This window comes from Hyla sarda, chromosome 5 (assembly GCF_029499605.1).
Source record: "Hyla sarda isolate aHylSar1 chromosome 5, aHylSar1.hap1, whole genome shotgun sequence".
Taxonomy (NCBI): domain Eukaryota; kingdom Metazoa; phylum Chordata; class Amphibia; order Anura; family Hylidae; genus Hyla; species Hyla sarda.
The window spans coordinates 123344445-123362630 of NC_079193.1; the positions used below are offsets into that span (position 1 = coordinate 123344445).

The 18186-nt window shown below is 44.8% G+C and overlaps 1 protein-coding gene across 5 annotated transcripts in view; it reads right to left on the bottom strand.

Moving 5' to 3' along the window:
* Positions 1 to 10632: 10632 nt before the first annotated feature.
* Positions 10633 to 18186, bottom strand: part of ANO10 (anoctamin 10) — a 687222-nt gene continuing 679668 nt past the window's right edge. For all 5 annotated transcript variants that reach the window (XM_056520224.1, XM_056520226.1, XM_056520225.1 and 2 more), the window contains one exon: positions 10633 to 10920. In XM_056520224.1, coding sequence (XP_056376199.1) covers positions 10870 to 10920 — 51 coding nt within the window. In that variant the 3' untranslated portion in view covers positions 10633 to 10869. The remainder of the gene's footprint in view (positions 10921 to 18186) is intronic.

The following is an 18186-nucleotide window of genomic DNA, read 5'->3' on the forward strand; positions in this document are numbered from 1 at the left end:
AGGATGGGGATCAGGAGCATGTATATAAACCCGCACTGGCTAAAAATTGATGATATAACTAAGGGACTGGAGAAAGAAATTAGGGAATTCTGGGATATAAATGCTGGGTCCACTTGTACATTGATGGTATGGGACACCCTTAAAGCATTCCTTAGGGGACTCCTAATAGGAATTATTGCTAGGTTAAAAAAAAAACTAAGGAAGAAGAGAGAGTGTTGGTGGAAGAAATAAAAAGCGCAGAAATGCATTATATCAATGATCCAAGCATTGAAAACTGGAATATAGTGTATGGGAAACAGGAGAAACATAAAGAGGTGCTCCTAGAAAAAGCCTGACACTCTATCTTCTTCAGGAACCAAAGGAAATACACAGAAACAGGTAAACCTAAGAGTGTTTATGAATATTATCAATCAGAAGGAGGGGAAAAGGATTTCAATATTAAAAGATAAAGAAGGGAAGGAAGTTAGGGATCAGGAAGGTCTAACCCAGATAGCTATGCAGTTTTTTCAGGAGCTATTCACTAATGAAAGTGATAGAAGTGAGGAAGAAACAGAGCTGTTTCTTGATCGGATTAAATTGCCTAAAATTAGCAACATAGAAAGAAGTGAATTAGAAAAAAATATTACCTTAGAAGAAATAGAAAAAGCTCTGGATTCTTTCCCCAACAACTCGGCCCCGGGCTCGGATGGGTTAGTTTTTGACATATATAAGAAATTCAGGGATACACTACTGCTTTGCCTAAATACTGTATTTAATGAATCCTTAAGAAAAGGGGAGCTATCCCCGTCGATGGCAAAAGCCATTATAATTCTAATTCCAAAAAAGGACAAGGGAAGTAAGGAAATGGATGCACTCAGACCTATATCTCTGCTAAACACTGATCAAAAGATTTTGGCAAAAATATGGGCAATGCGCTTACAGGATGTAATTGAACAATTGAATGGTCCAGAACAAAAGGGCTTCATCTCAGGGAGAAACATTTACAATAATATCAGACGCTTATTTATAAATATGCAAGTAGCCGGAGATGCGGAGCCCAATTCCATCCTGTTACTGGATGCACAGAAATCGTTTGACAGGGTGGAATGGGGATTCCTTTTTAGCATAGTAAAACGTATGAATCTCGGTGATCTGTTCTTGAAGGGTCTTAAAACATTATATAACTCTCCTAGTGCAAGGATAAATATAAATAATGTAATCTCTCAAAATTCTATTACTCTACAAAGAGGGACGAGGCAGGGGTGTCCCCTCTCTCCCCTCTTATTCTTTATTTTTATAGAGCCTCTTGGTCAAATAATAAGAGTAACAGAAGAATTTGAAGGATTCGGTGTAAATGGGGAAAAAAGAAAAAATCTTGCTCTATGCTCTATTTATTACGGACCCAGTTAAGAAAGTCTCAAAAGTCATGGAGACACTTACGGAATATGGAAGCTACTCAGGCTTCAAGATTAATTGGAAGAAATCAGGTCTTATGATGTTAACAGGGGAACGACAGCCGGTACCAGGGGAAATTTATGTTCTGCAAGAAACGGAAGCACTGGAATATCTTGGCGTAAAAATATTGAGGACTTTGCGGGTCTAAATATTGTTCCATTGGCTCAAAAAATGTTAAATAAAAATATTTTAAATTCAAGTATGGTGGAGACTAAGGATGAACATTGCTGAAAGAATCTTATTGATTAAAACTCAGGTTCAGCTGCACAGGGGCCCAGCGTGTGAGGGGGCCCGCCCTCACACGCTGGGCCGGTCCTACCATCGGACCCAGTGCACAGGGCCACCATCAGGGGGTAAACCCATACACTTGTATGGGGCCCGGAGCTTCAGGGAGGCCCGGACGTCCCTGTACTTTTTTTTTCCGGCTAGTCAGTGAGTGACTGCGACTGTCACTCACTGACTCCTGGCTGGGTACCTGTCAGAACTATGACCGGGCCTCATAGTCTGGGGGGCCCGCAGGACTATGAGGCCCGCTCTTTCTAGGGCGCAGGCCCCTTAAGAAGTACGGCAGGGCCGGACAGGCCAGGGGCTGATGGGAGTCGACGTGCCCCGCGCAGGCACGCAAGTCTACTCCTGTCACCTGACCTGTCCCAGCGCGATCTCCAGTCGATGATGATGATGATCTTCCCGACGGATCCTCCCCATGCAGTGACACTCTGACAGGAGCAGCAGCTGCACCGAACCCCGGCAGGGTGAGTGAACGGGGGGGGGGGGGGGGTTGGATGGGGGCTATGTTGTTTGCAGACTACAATGGTGATGAGAGGTGCAGGGGAACTGGTGCTTGGGGTGTTATAGGGGTGATGAGAGGGGGGGTTATGGGGGTGATGAGAGGTGCAGGGGGGTGATGAGAGGGGGGTTATGGGGTGATGAGAGATGCAGGGGGGTTATGGGGGTGATGAGAGATGCAGGGGGGTTATGGGGGTGATGAGAGATGCAGGGGGGTTATGGGGGTGATGAGAGATGCAGGGGGGTTATGGGGGTGATGAGAGGGGGGTTATGGGGGTGATGAGAGATGCAGGGGGGGTTATGGGAGTGATGAGAGATGCAGGGGGGGTTATGGGAGTGATGAGAGATGCAGGGGGGTTATGGGGGTGATGAGAGATGCAGGGGGGTTATGGGAGTGATGAGAGGTGCAGGGGGTGTTATGGGGGTGATGAGAGGTGCAGGGGGTGTTATGGGGGTGATGAGGGGGGGGGGTGTTATGGGGTGATGAGAGGTGCAGGGGGGTATGGGGGTGATAAGAGGTGCAGGAGGGTGTTATGGGGGTGAAGAGAGGTGCAGGGGGGTGTTATGGGGGTGGTGAGAGATGCAGGGGGGGTTATAGTAGTGATGAGGAGAGGTGCAGGGGGATTATAGTAGTGATGAGGAGAGGTGTGGGGCGGTTATAGTAGTGATGAGGAGAGGTGTGGGGGGTTATAGTAGTGATGAGGAGAGGTGCGGGGGGTTATAGTAGTGATGAGGAGAGGTGCGGGGGTTATAGTAGTGATGAGGAGAGGTGTGGGGGGGTTATAGTAGTGATGAGGAGAGGTGCGGGGGGTTATAATAGTGATGAGGAGAGGTGCGGGGGGGTTATAGTAGTGATGAGGAGAGGTGTGGGGGGGTTATAGTAGTGATGAGAGGTGCCTGGGGGGGGGTTATAGTAGTGATGAGGAGAGGTGCGGGGGGGTTATAGTAGTGATGAGGAGAGGTGTGGGGGGTTATAGTAGTGAAGAGGAGAGGTGCAGGGGGTTATAGTAGCGATGAGGAGAGGTGCGGGGGTGGTTATAGTAGTGTTGAGGAGAGGTTTGGCAGGGGTTATGGGGGTGATGAGGAATGATGAGGACACAGAGGATAAGAGGTATTATATTTAGTAGGTACAGTGTGTGGCAGTATTATATTCAGGGTACAGTGTGTGGCAGTATTATATTCAGGGTACAGTGTGTGGCAGGATTATATTCAGGGTACAGTGTGTGGCAGTATTATATTCAGGGTACAGTGTGTGGCAGGATTATATTCAGGGTACAGTGTGGGGCAGTATTTTATTTAGGTTACACTTTCTGGCAAGGTTATAATGATTATTGTCTTCATGCAGAGGATGAGGATCTGCTGACAAAGTGAGGAGCCAATGATGTCCGGATGTCAGACTCTGCAGAGAAGATGGAGCTGGAGGAAGACCTGGTCTCTGGACGAGATGAAGAAGAAAAGATTACAGAGAAGATATCACTTAAGTCAGAAGACGTCACTCAGGTCACTGACATCATTGTGTGTTCTTATGACTGTCCCATCAGAGCTGTAGTCACTTGTAAGTTCTGCAGTGATGATGGGTAAAACTGTGTCCAATCTGTGTCTCTTCAGCTGTTACAAAACTACAACTCCCATTGCCAGAGGCTCTTCAGACATGATGGGAGTTTTAGCTTTCCAACAGCTGGAGAACCACTTCAACCAAGGTGATCGGTGGGGGTCTCAGGCCTTGAGTTGTGTAAGGGGCCCCGAAATTTCTGATGGCAGCCCTGCCAATGCACATATGACAGGGAAACCAGTCTTGCCCAGTCACTAATCTGCTACTTACATCTGCCCATGGGGACTTCCTGGCTGAGGTGCGTGCGGTGAGTGACGTCATCGCAAGCACCTGGACGCTGACGTCCAGAGCAGAGCGTTCGATAACGTCACTTATAGCGCGCACCTCTGCCAGGAAGTCCTCTCAGGCAGATGTAAGTAGTGCAGGCAAGGTAAGAGTGTGTGGGTGAGTGAGAGTGTGTGTGTGTGTTTGTTTGTTGGGGTTATCCTACACTACCTTATGTGGGGAATCTATGCTACCTAATGTGGGGAATATATGCTATGCTACCTAATGTGGGGAATATATGCTACGCTACCTAATGTGGGGAAATTATGCAATGCTACCTAATGTGGGGAATATATGCTACATAATGTGAGGAAACTATGCTACCTAATGTGGGGGAACTGCTGCCTACCTAATGCAGATTAATGTGAGTTGCAGTGCAATTTTATGGCATATTACTTTTTTTTTGGGGGGGGGGGGGGGCAGGCACATTGTTTGCACAGGGGCCCTCTGTTGTCTGTGTCCGCCCCTGTTAAAACTATTATATTTCCAATGGCTCTACATATTTTAAGAGCAGCACCAATATGGCTTAGCGAACACTGGTTTAAACAGATTCAGGGTGAGATTAGTAGGTTTTTGTGGGATAAGAAACAGGCTCGCATTAAGTATAATAGGTGAAGGCGGGTTTGGAGTACCAAACCTACAATTTTATTATATTGCAGCACAAATTGAATTTTTAGGTAAAGAAGAAGAAATTGAGAATTTTTTTTTCTAAATGTGGGGCCACGGGTGGATCTCCAATAGAGGTACTGGAGGATGGTAGGTATAAGTGTGGGGGAAGCACAGGGATGTACACGTTTAAAATGTTTATAAAAGTTTGGAAATATCTTAGACGGGTATTGAGAATAAATGGAAGTTTAAGATATACACATATCTGGAAAAACTATTATTTTCCAGAAATAATGAAACTGCAGGGGTATATAGACTGGGAAAAAAGGGGAATCACGAGAGTATATCAATTAGTAGAGGGGGAAAAAAATCAAAGATTGGAAGACACTTAGGGTGGAATTTAAGCTTAGCCATAATTGTGAATATGCATATGTCCAGGTAAGGAATGCATTTGAAAAGGATAAATCAAACCCAAGGTGGGAAATTTGTACACATTAGCTAATGGATTTTATTTTCGCTATGCATAGTGCTTCTAATAAGATCGTGGGGAAAATATATAAAGCCCTGGTGAAAGCTGATATGGTAAACAATGAACATTAAGCTAGGTTATATTAGTGGTTGGTTTGATGGAGGGTGGGGGGCTAGTAAGGGGAGAAAATTTGTATGCTGTAGAATCTTACTGTGTTATTGCAATTTTGTATGGAAAAATATAAAAAAAAAATTTAAAAAAAAGAGACCAGAGTTATAGGGGAATAATTATCTAACCATGTGAAACAATAAATGCAGCAATCTGATTGGCTGCTATGGGCAACTGCTCCACTGATCCTATACGCAAGATTTGATAAATGTCCACCATAGGCTGCTTTCTTGTAAACATAGCACCACATTAGTTGTATGTAGTGTTCCAGCTAAGCCCCACTCACTGTAATCATGGATACCTGATAATGTTAAACAAAGTTTATTCCCAAAATGCAACGCGTTTCACGTTTGGCATTTCATCAGGCGCAAGGCGTAAAACACTTTGCATGTTAGGAATAAACTTTGTTTAACATTACCTGGTATCCGTGGTCTCTCAGCACCCAAAGTATTCCACTCTCACTTGGAGGTTATTTGGTTTTTTCTTGTACTACATGGTGAAACGATGGTAGTGAGACTGTTCATCTATGCTCTTATCCTAAGTTGTGCTTTGGCTCGAAAAACTTCCACCGGTAAGCACCGGTACACTATGGAGTGCTCTCTCTTTTTTGTTTTCATGCCACTCGCTGTAATGGAAGCTGAGCTGTAATTCCAGAGGTAAATCATGGACAGGTATGGCATTGTTTAGCAAAGCTGCCTTTCTATTCACAAACGACTACTTTACATTTAAATTCTGTCAAACACGTACTGCATTATTGTTAACTAAAAGTCTAGAGGGATGGGTCCTGTACCAAGTTATTTGCATAGACAGATTTTTGCAGTGAATTGATGATTTAGGGTAGGGTTACATGTAGACCATACACAGCATATTTCCCACTGTAGATGCAACAATAGCAGTCACAAAAGAGTGAGATCCCTGCTGCGGCCAGGCAGCTCTGTGTGTCCGCTCAGAGCGGAGGATTTACCATTGTAGATTTCCAGCTGCCTGCTAGTAGTAGAGTTGTATCTCCCTCTGGCCATCTGCAAATGGACACACACAGCTACTCGCCACAGCAGGGAGCTTGCTCTTGTGACCGCAGTGTGAAATATGCTTCGGATGCACTATGTGTGACCCTACCCTACAGAATTAACAATGTTATTTCCAAATATAAAAAAAATTAAAATAAATAAACAAAGACACAACATAAATTATAAATGTACCTGGGGGTGGAGCGGAGGGAGGGGTTAGAATAGTTAATAGGAATAAGCTTCATAGGAAAATAAAACTTACACCCTTGAATCCCATTAACCCCAATAACATAAAGGATGGAAATGTAAAGTGTATGTTCACAAATGCCAGAAGCCTAGCTAATAAAATGGGGGAGCTTGAGGCCTTGATACTGGAGGAACATATTGATATATTTGGGGTCACTGAGACATGGCTGGACTCCTCGCATGACTGGGCTGTCAATCTGCAGGGGTTTACATTGTTTCGCAAGGATAGAATAGATAGAATGAACAGAAAAGGTGGTGGAGTCTGTCTGTATGTAAGAAGTGGTATGAAAGTCAGTGTGAACGATGCCATAGTGTGTGATGATTCTGAGGATGTGGAATCATTGTGGGTAGAATTACAAAAGGAGGGAAATACTGAAAAATAGTATTTGGTGTAATCTACAGACCCCCTAATATCACTGAAGAGATAGAAGTTCGGCTTCATAAACAAATAGAGAGGGCCGCCCGGGCAGGTACAGTGGTAATTATGGGAGATTTTAACTATCCAGATATAGATTGGGGTCCGGGGTTGGCTAAAACTACAAAGGGGCGACAATTCCTAAATTTATTGCAGGATAATTTTATGGACCAGTTTGTGGAGGACCCAACAAGAAGTGATGCCTTGTTGGATCTGATCTTTTCCAACAACGCAGAGCTGGTTGGTAATGTAATGGTGCGGGAAAACCTTGGTAATAGCGACCACAATATAGTTACTTTTGACTTAAAATGTAGAAAACAAAGACAGGCGGGGAAGGCAAAAACATATAACTTTAAAAAGGCAAATTTCCTTGGGCTGAGGGCTGCACTACAGGACATAGACTGGGGGGAGGTGTTGTCAAATACTGATACAGAAGGTAAATGGGACATCTTTAAATCAACTCTAAATAACTATACAGCTAAATATATACCAAAGGGGAACAAATATAAACGATTAAAACTAAATCCTACATGGCTGACACATGATGTTAAAAGAGCAATAAACAACAAAAAAATTGCCTTCAAAAAATACAAATCTGATGGGTCAGCTACAACATTTAAACAGTACAAGGAGCTTAATAAAATCTGTAAAAATGTAATAAAAACAGCAAAAATTCAAAATGAGAGACAGGTGGCCAAAGAAAGCAAAACTAATCCTAAATATTTTTTTAGATATATAAATGCAAAAAAACCAAGGACAGAGCATGTAGGACCCCTTAATAATGATAATGGGGAGGTTGTCACGGGCGATCAAGAGAAGGCGGAGCTACTGAATGGGTTCTTTAGTTCTGTATACACTATGGAAGAAGGAGCTGACATTGGCCAGGTCAGTGCTGGTAACACATCATGTAATGTACTAAACTGGCTTAATGTAGAGATGGTACAAGGTAAGTTAAGTGATATAAATGTAAGCAAATCCCCAGGACCGGATGGACTACACCCAAGAGTTCTTAGAGAGGTAAGTTCAGTAATATCTGTACCCCTGTTCATGATATTTAGAGATTCTCTGGTGTCTGGTATTGTGCCAAGGGACTGGCGCAAGGCTAATGTGGTACCAATCTTCAAAAAGGGCTCTAGGTCTTCCCCAGGAAACTATAGACCGGTAAGTTTAACGTGCATTGTGGGTAAATTGTTTGAAGGACTTATAAGGGATTACATACAGGAATACATAGGGGATAATTGTATTATAAGTGATAGCCAGCATGGGTTTACTAAGGATAGAAGTTGTCAAACCAATCTAATTTGCTTTTATGAAGAGGTGAGTAGAAGCCTTGACAGAGGAATGGCTGTGGATATAGTGTTTCTGGATTTTGCTAAAGCGTTTGATACTGTCCCTCATAGACGTCTGACAGGTAGGTTAAGGTCTTTGGGTTTGGAAATTTTAGTTTGTAACTGGATTGAACACTGGCTCATGGATCGTACCCAGAGAGTGGTGGTCAATGATTCGTACTCTGATTGGTCCCCGGTTATTAGTGGTGTACCCCAAGGTTCAGTACTGGGCCCGCTGTTGTTTAATTTATTTATCAATGATATAGAGGATGGTATTAACAGCTCTGTTTCTATCTTTGCAGATGACACCAAGCTTTGTAGCACAGTACAGTCTATAGAGGATGTGCATAAGTTACAAGATGACTTGGATAGACTAAGTGTCTGGGCATCCACTTGGCAAATGAGGTTCAATGTGGATAAATGTAAAGTTATGCATCTGGGTACTAATAACCTGCATGCATCGTATGTCTTAGGGGGGATTAAACTGGCAGAGTCACTGGTAGAGAAGGATCTGGGTGTACTTGTAGATCACAGACTACAGAATAGCATGCAATGTCAGGCTGCTGCTTCGAAAGCCGGCAGAATATTGTCATGTATCAAAAGAGGCATGGACTCAAGGGACAGGGACATAATACTCCCCCTTTATAAATCATTGGTACGGCCTTACCTGGAATATGCTGTTCAGTTTTGGGCACCTATCCATAAAAGGGACACTGCGGAGTTGGAAAGGGTGCAGAGACGCGCGACTAAACTAATATGGGGCATGGAACATCTTAGCTATGAGGAGCGATTAAAGGAGTTACAATTGTTTAGTCTTGAGAAGAGATGTTTAAGGGGGGATATGATGTATATAAGTATATTAATGGCCCATACAAAAAATATGGAGAAAAACTGTTCCAGGTTAAACCCCCCAAAGGACGAGGGGGCACTCCCTCCGTCTGGAGAAGAAAAGGCTTAGTCTAAAGGGGCAACACGCCTTCTTTACCGTGAGGACTGTGAATTTATGGAACGGTCTACCTCAGGAACTGGTCACAGCAGGAACAATTAACAGCTTTAAAACAGGATTAGATACATTCCTGGAACAAAATAAGATTAATGCTTATGAAGAAATATAAAATCTCATCCCTTCCCCAATATTGCGCCACACCCCTACCCCTTAATTCCCTGGTTGAACTTGATGGACATATGTCTTTTTTCGACCGTACTAACTATGTAACTATGTAACATTATAGGAAAATTATAGAATATTTTCTGCATGATTGAATAGTGATGTTACCTTAAAGGAGTAGTCCGGTGCACACCTTTCTCTTTTTATCCCATCCGGGCTACAAAATAAAAGGAAACAAACTTTCTCTTACCTGCCAACGAGCCCCCGGAGCTCCGGTACACTCCGGTACAGGAGCTCGGTCCCCGAGCTGTATTCTTCTTACTTCCTGTTAGCCCGGCACGTCACACGGAGCCTCAGCCTATCACTGGCCTCAGCGATGTCCCACCTCGGCTGGTGATAGGCAGAAACTCCGTGTGACGTGCCAGGCTAACAGGAAGTAAGAAGAATACAGCCCGGGGACCGAACACCTGTACCGGAACACCGGGGGCTCATTGGCAGGTAAGAGAAAGTTTTTTTCTTTTATTTTGCAGCCCGGACGGGATAAAATGAGAAAAGTGCGCGTTGGACTACTCCTTTAAGATATATCTGTTATTGACAGAGGACAGTGTAGTGTAATGTAATGTATATGTTTTAGTGAACAGAAATCTTTATGACATCCACCTGATTATTTTATATGGTATGTAAAATGTCCTGATTGTTATGCAACTTATTTATGGGCACTGTCAGACACAAAAACTTTTTAATGTTGTACATCTTGGCAAAACATAAAATTTACTTATGAAGTATATATAAGAAAAGTTAATTTAGTTTTTATAGAAATCATGGCTTTGTCCAAGCTAAAGCACAAGCATGGACAAAGTCCAGTAAGTGGGGGTGGGCTAGCACTCCTCTGTGCTCTCTCCTGTTTGATAAGACCGGAGAAAGCACAGAAGAGTGCTAGCCCACCTTCATTTACTGGACTTTGTCCATGCCTGTGCTTCAGCTTGGACATAGCTATGATTTTTAATCCATGATTTCTATAAAAAGTAAATAACATTTTCTTATGAAGTATATTAGAAAGGTTTATGTTTTGCCAGCATATATGTTAAATAAAAGCTTGAAATGAAAGCGTTAAAAAAGGCCTGTGACACTGAGCTATAAAGTACCACCTGTCATCCCAAAAAATGTAAAAAGTATAAATTGCCTTGTATGGAATAGTTTGGTCTATTATTTATTTTTGCTGATTTATAGTGACCAGACAAACATGATGTGAACAGAGCCAAAGAAAACATGCAAGCTTCAGATCTAAAACAAGAGGAGAGAAAATGCAGTAAATTAAATACATTTCAACCTGATAAGCCAAGCCATACTTTGATAAAAATATACATAGTCATTGCAAGGTTCTTGTAAGGGCAAATGCTTTCAGTATTTTCCCAGCATTGATTCTTCATGAATCTATTGCATCTTCAGTAAGGGAGTCAAAAGACAGTTTCATTTGCTGAAAAACAAAAATAGCAGCAGTTACAAAGGTTAGCGATTTTATGTCCGAATTTCTAGCTACTGTATATTTATCTGTGTGTTAGGCTATGTTTCCAATCCTTTTGAATCACACAAAAATACCATATACATTGGAAAATGGACTACAAGTGATCAGTTTTAATCTAAGTGACTATGAAAACAGCCAAACCTTGATAGCTAGATGAATGGTTCAGAGCAGACCTTGGCATTGTACGGCCCGCGGGCCACATACGGCCCTTTGATTGGCTCTGACCGGCCCGCGCTGACTGTCGGCCGTACAATGCCCAGGTCTGCACCAGCCTGTGCACTGAGCTCCCGTGTGATGACAAGAAGTGCTAACAGGAAGAGGGAGGGGGCGTGCACTCTCTCCCCTCCCCCGCCTTCTCTCTGCCGTGCAGTCTTAGAACCTCTGAAGGCAGAGGAGAGGCCGTGTATCCTGTCTCCCTCCGCCCCCTCCCCTCAGCTCTAAACTCCGGCCGGGTGAGTGTTTCTGTGTATATATGTGTCTGTGTATTGTCTGTGTATATATGTGTCTGTGTTGTCTGTGTATATGTGTATATATGTGTCTGTGTGTTGTCTGTGTATATATGTGTCTGTGTTGTCTGTGTATATATGTGTATATATGTGTCTGTGTGTTGTCTGTGTATATATGAGTCTGTGTGGTGACTGTGTTGTCTGTGTATATATGTGTCTGTGTGTTGTCTGTATATATATGTGTCTGTGTGTTGTCTGTGTATATATGTGTCTGTGTGTTGTCTGTGTATATATGTGTCTGTGTATATATGTGTCTGTGTGTTGTCTGTATATATGTGTCTGTGTGTTGTCTGTGTGTATATATGTGTCTGTGTGTTGTCTATGTATATATGTGTCGTCTGTGTATACATGTGTCGTCTGTGTATATACGTGTCTGTGTGTCGTCTGTGTGTATATATGTGTCTGTGTGTTGTCTGTGTATATATGTGTCGTCTGTGTATACATGTGTCGTCTGTGTATATATGTGTCTGTGTGTTGTCTGTGTGTATATATGTGTCTGTGTGTTGTCTGTGTGTATATATGTGTCTGTGTGTTGTCTGTGTGTATATATGTGTCTGTGTGTTGTCTGTGTGTATATATGTGTCTGTGTGTTGTCTGTGTGTATATATGTGTCTGTGTGTTGTCTGTGTGTATATATGTGTCTGTGTGTTGTCTGTGTGTATATATGTGTCTGTGTGTTGTCTGTGTGTATATATGTGTCTGTGTGTTGTCTGTGTGTATATATGTGTCTGTGTGTTGTCTGTGTGTATATATGTGTCTGTGTGTTGTCTGTGTATATATATATATATGCCTCAAGTCACTATTACAATTGCATATGGTTCATAATGTTATATACTTTTTATATGTTTTTTTAAATAATTTGTATATAAGTGTTGATATGTTCACAGATAAGTATAAACAGAGTTCCTTTATTTCTATGCAATTAGGTAGTGTTTTTTAAATGTAAATTAATGAATTTCTTTGCCCAGGATGTGAGGTCATAGTTTAGGTCATTATGAAGGGGCGTGATTTAAGGTATATAAACCACTATTATTTTATAGTTCACACGTTCCGTTGCTGAAGAAAAAACCGAGGATGGTTTTGAAACGCGTCCAGCGATTTTAAATATGCGATATTGAGCCTGACAATATAGAACACTTGCCTGACATTAATAGCGATCATCCGACAGATCCAAGGCATCTATTACAGTGCGCCATCTCCCGAGCGCGCGACCTGTGCACGAGGAACGCCGCCGGGTTATTCACTCAGTATCCACCGTTATATTAATTGCAAGTAAAAAGCCAATCGGGCTATCCACAATAAGGACTTTATGCTTGCTGACCGCCACCATTCTCAGCTGGTCCGACTAAGGGACTCCGCTTGACAGCGCTGCAGTCCCCCCAAACGGTGCCCACCACCAAGTGCTGCGTTCTTAGGAGTTGGCCGAGACTCCAGCAGTGCAATCTCTGACTGAGGCAAGTCACCGGGCGAAAGATCCTATACAGCCGGCACACAGGACTACATTGAAGGGAGACCCGTGACACCCCGGGAGTGGTGAGCATTGTATGGAGTTTATTGCAAACTGGCTGATTTGATATGACATTTTGATGTGTGGTATACACAGAGATGCATAAGGAGTGATCTTAAGTGACTGTTCACTGTTCACCAAGCGCTACCTTGTATCGGTTGGATCGAGTTGCCACTGTCTGGAAAGATACAGTACCATTGCATCAATTGACTAACTGTATATCTGTAGCTGCTACATTTTATCTGCTTTATATTGAAGATTACTGAGAATAGGAACAATTGAATGAGCATTTGCATTGTGTTGTTCCACAGGATTATTAGATTGTTATACTGATATTACAGGCTCAAGTCGCAGATTATTTTTATAGTTGTTATTGGTATTATTATATTTTATTATTGTGTAATTAAATTAATTAGGGGTGTACAAGGGCCCTGTACATTCCCTATTTAATCTAGTATCATTCTATATTAATAAATATTAAATGATTTTAAACCAGATATCTTTGACCTTTGAGCCCCATTTACTTTTAACATATTGTCCCTATTTTTATACACCATGGGTATAGTTGTTTCTTGGGTTGCTCGGGTCTTTAGTGATGGTCAGACAGACAGGAGCCTCTCCATTGTGTCTATATTAGATTTGTAAATTACTTCTAATTAACCCCTTAAGGACAGAGGTCATTTTGGCCTTAAGGACCAGAGCATTTTTTGCAAATCTAGCCACTGTCACTTTAAACAACAACAAAAAACGTGGTCTTAAATGGCTGGAGGTGCTCAACCCCAAATGCAATTGTGCATTTATACTGGGGGAGCAGATCCTGCACTTGTAGTCCGTTGCTAGGGGCGATCCCCAGCATAAAAATGCATGCAATGGCGGATGCTTGCAGTGGACTACAACTGCCACAATAGAATCCTACACCAGATAAACTGTGTGGATGTGTAACAATTAGAATAATACAATACAGAAATTTAGGTGCACTACTGTGGTAGATGTATACAATGACATTGGCTATCCCTCAACACTGATGTTAAAATTGAGACATTCGCCAGTGTATCCTTATATGAAGGACACACCAGAGCCCGCACACCAACGCCAAGGTTTCTCAAATGGCACAGGACCTAACACTAACCTACCTGTGCGTGAAAAGCAAAAACCAGGGGCCAGTGGGCAATTACAGCAGCACTAGGCCGACATTCAGCCTGCTCCCAGTTACCTCCAGCGTGACTGAGCACACATACAATGGAAGGAGGGAGAGAGGCTATAAGCCCCACCCAAGTTGTCTGATATAGTTGCATGGCCTCACAGGTGCAACATTAATGCTGCCTGGAAAATGTTCAAGGCGCATTAACATATGGAGTTTACACACCTCTGGCAAATCTGGCCACTGTCACTTTAAACAACAACAAAAAACGTGGTCTCAAATGGCTGGAGGTGCTCAACCCCAAATGCAGTTGTGCATTTATACTGGGGGAGCAGATCCTGCCCTTGTAGTCCGTTGCTAGGGGCGATCCCCAGCATAAAAATGCATACAATGGAGGATGCCTGCAGTGGACTACAAGTGCCACAATAGAATCCTACACAAGATAAATGGTGTGGATGTGTAACAATTAGAATAATACAATACAGAAATATAGGTGCACTACTGTGGTAGATGTATACAATGACATTGGCTATCCCTCAACACACCTTCATATAAAGATACACTGGCGAATGTCTCCATTTTACTCCCACATATGGGGTATTTCCGTACTCTTTTTATTTTGGGGGTCTTTTTTTCCTTTTACCTTTTGTGAAAATAAAAAGTATGGGGCAACACCAGCATGTTAGTGTAAAAAATTTAATTTTTTTTACAATAACATGCTGGATTAGACCCCAACCTTTTCATAGGGGGTAAAAGGAGAAAAAGCCCCCCAAAAATTGTTAGGCAATTTCTTCCGATTACGGAAATACCCCATATGTGGCCCTAAACTGTTACCTTGAAATACGACAGTGCTCTGAAGTGATTGAGCACTATGCCTTTTTGAGGCCTTAGGGTGCGTTCCCACAGGGCGTATACGTAGCGTATTTGACACTGCGCAAATTTTACGGCAGCAGCGGGAAATACGCTACGTATCCCTTGCTCACTATACACACAGGGCTTTCCGGCGGCAGCCCTATGTGTGTAGTGAGTTTTGGAGGCGGGGCTGTGTGCCGGCGTGTCTGTGACGCACGGCTCCGCCTCCAAAACTCACTGCACACATAGGTCTGCCGGCGGAAAGCCCTGTGTGTATAGAGAGCAAGGAATACGCAGCGTATTTCCCGCTGCTGCCATAAATTTTGAGCAGCGTCAAATACGCTGCGTATACGCCCTGTGGGAACGCACCCTAAATTAGGGATTTGCATAGGGATGGATATAGGGGTATTCTACGGCAGTGTTTCCCAAACAGGGTGCCTCCAGCTGTTGCAAAACTCCCAGCATGCCTGGACAGTCAATGGCTGTCCTGCAATACTGGGTGTTGTTGTTTTTCAACAGCTGGAGGCTCCGTTTTGGAAACAGTGCATACCTGATGTTTTTCATTTTTATTGGGGAGGGGCGAGGACAACTGTGTAGGGGTGTGTGTGTATGTAGTGTTTTACTCTTTATTTTGTGTTAGTGTAGTGTTTGTAGGGTACATTCGCACAGGCATTCGCCCAGGCATGCTGGGAGTTGTAGTTCGGCAACATCTGAAGGGCCAGATGTTACAGAACTACAACTCCCAGCATGCCTGGAGTGTCTGGGCATGCTGGGACTTGTAGTTTTGCAACATCTGGAAGAGCACAGATTAGAGACCACTGCACAGTGGTCTCCAAACTGCGGCCCTCCAGATGTTGCAAAACTACAACTCCCAGGATGCCCAGAAAGCAAAAGGGCATGCTGGGAGTTGTAGTTTTGAAACTACCAGAAGCAGCAGTGAAGAGCTTCACTGCTGCCTCTGATGCAGATGCCGCTGTCGCCTCCTCCACTTACCCGCCGCAGCCGCAAACTCATGTGCCTCCAGCTGTTGAGAGCTTGCCGCTGGTCCCCACTGCCACGCCGGTACTTATTAAGTGCCGCGGTCCCCGCGGTCTTCCCCTGCTCTGTCCAGACTTCTAGTGGTGGGAAGAGCAGGGGAAATAAACTTTACCCCCCAGTCAGCTCATTCACTGTGATTGGTCCACAGGGACCAATCACAGTGATCGCTGACCAGGACCATCAACAGATGGTCCTGGGGGTTGTTGCAGAAGTTGTCCCCTGCTGGAAACAGCGGGACTTCTGCCAGTTAACCCGTGCGATGCTGCGCAACGCCGGGTTAACTGCGCGTCATATAAAAAAGCCGTGATGCGCGAACTGCCTGCACATCACGGCTTATATATAAGCCATTCTGCGGGAAGGGGTTAAAAATCGTAATCCTTTCAGTACTTCTGCTGTATACTACAGAAAAAGTTATTTTCTTTTTGAGTTTGATTTCCGTCTAACTACAATGCTCTCTGCAGATACCTCTGTCCATGTCAGGAACTGTTCAGAGCAGGATAGGTCAGTGGCGTACTAAGGGGGGGGGGGGGGGGGCGGCCCGCCCCGGGTGCCACTCTCAAAGGGGGTGCCAGGGGCGGACTGACCCGCCGCCGCCGCTGCTGAGGTCCCAGATCCCCAGCAGACAGCAGTGCCTTCTCCTGTATGTGCGATACACGCACATACAGGAGAAGGCGTCCCCTCTGTGTGAGCCGCATCTGCAGCTACACAGAGGAGACGTGACCTCCGCCCCCACGCAGCACGCAGTACAGGCACCGGTGACGTCACTCATCGGCGCCTGTACTGTGGAGGGGAGAAGACGCGGGCCCTGCAGCTGAGGAGATCGCTGCGTGGGATATCAGGTGAGCATCTTTTTTTATTTATTGTTTTGCTCTGCATTTACCTATGGGGGGGGGGGTTACTCTACATATACCTAGAGGGAGGGGGGGGGGGTGCTCTGCATTTACCTAAAGGGAAGGGGGGGGGTGCTCTGCATTTACCTATGGGGGGGTGCTCTGCATTTACCTATAGGGAAGGGGGGGAGAGGGGGGGTGCTCTGCATTTACCTATAGGGAAGGGGGGAGGTGCTCTGCAGTTACCTATAGGGAAGGGGGGAGAGGGGGGCTGCTCTGCATTTACCTATAGGGAAGGGGGAGAGGGGGGGTGCTCTGCATTTACCTATAGGGAAGGGGGAGAGGGAGGGGGGGTGCTCTGCATTTACCTATAGGGAGGGGGGGAGAGGGGGGTGCTCTGCATTTACCTATAGGGAGGGGGGGAGGAGAGGGGGTGCTCTGCATTTACCTATAGGGAAGGGGGGAGAGGGGGGGGTGCTCTGCATTTACCTATAGGGAAGGGGGGGAGAGGGGGGGTGCTCTGCATTTACCTATAGGGAAGGGGGGAGAGGGGGGGCGGTGCTCTGCATTTACCTATAGGAAGGGGGGAGAGGGGGGTGCTCTGCATTTACCTATAGGGAAGGGGGGGGAGAGGGGGGGTGCTCTGCATTTACCTATAGGGAAGGGGGGGAGGGGGGGGTGCTCTGCATTTACCTATAGGGAAGGGGGGAGAGGGGGGGTGCTCTGCATTTACCTATAAGGAAGGGGGGGAGAGGGGGGTGCTCTGCATTTACCTATAGGGAAGGGGGGAGAGGGGGGTGCTCTGCATTTACCAGTAGGGAAGGAGGGGTGCTCTGCATATACCTAGGGCTGGGCGGTATGACCATATATGTGTATCACGGTATTTCCGGCGGTTCCACGGTGTGTAACGGTATCCCCCCCCCCAAAAAAAAATTTACCTATAGGGAAGGGGGGAGAGGGGGGGTGCTCTGCATTTACCTGTAGGGAAGGGGGGTGCTCTGCATTTACCTATAGGGGAGAGGGGGGGTGCTCTGCATATACCTAGGGCTGGGCAGTATGACCATATATGTGTATCATGGTATTTACCGCGGTTCCACGGTATATAACGGTATCCCCCCAAAATCATGTAACCCACCAGCGATGTTCTGCCCCCCCCCCCCAATTAATGATCAGCCCAGCGGGGAACTGCTCACATATGTCAAGCACTGCCCTCCTCCTCTTTGTTGGGGGCCGCCGGGCGCTGGAACTCTATACTGTACGCCAGTGGTCTCCAACCTGCGGACCTCCAGTTGTTGCAAAACTACAACTCTTGTAGTTTTGCAACAGCTGGAGGACCGCAGGTTG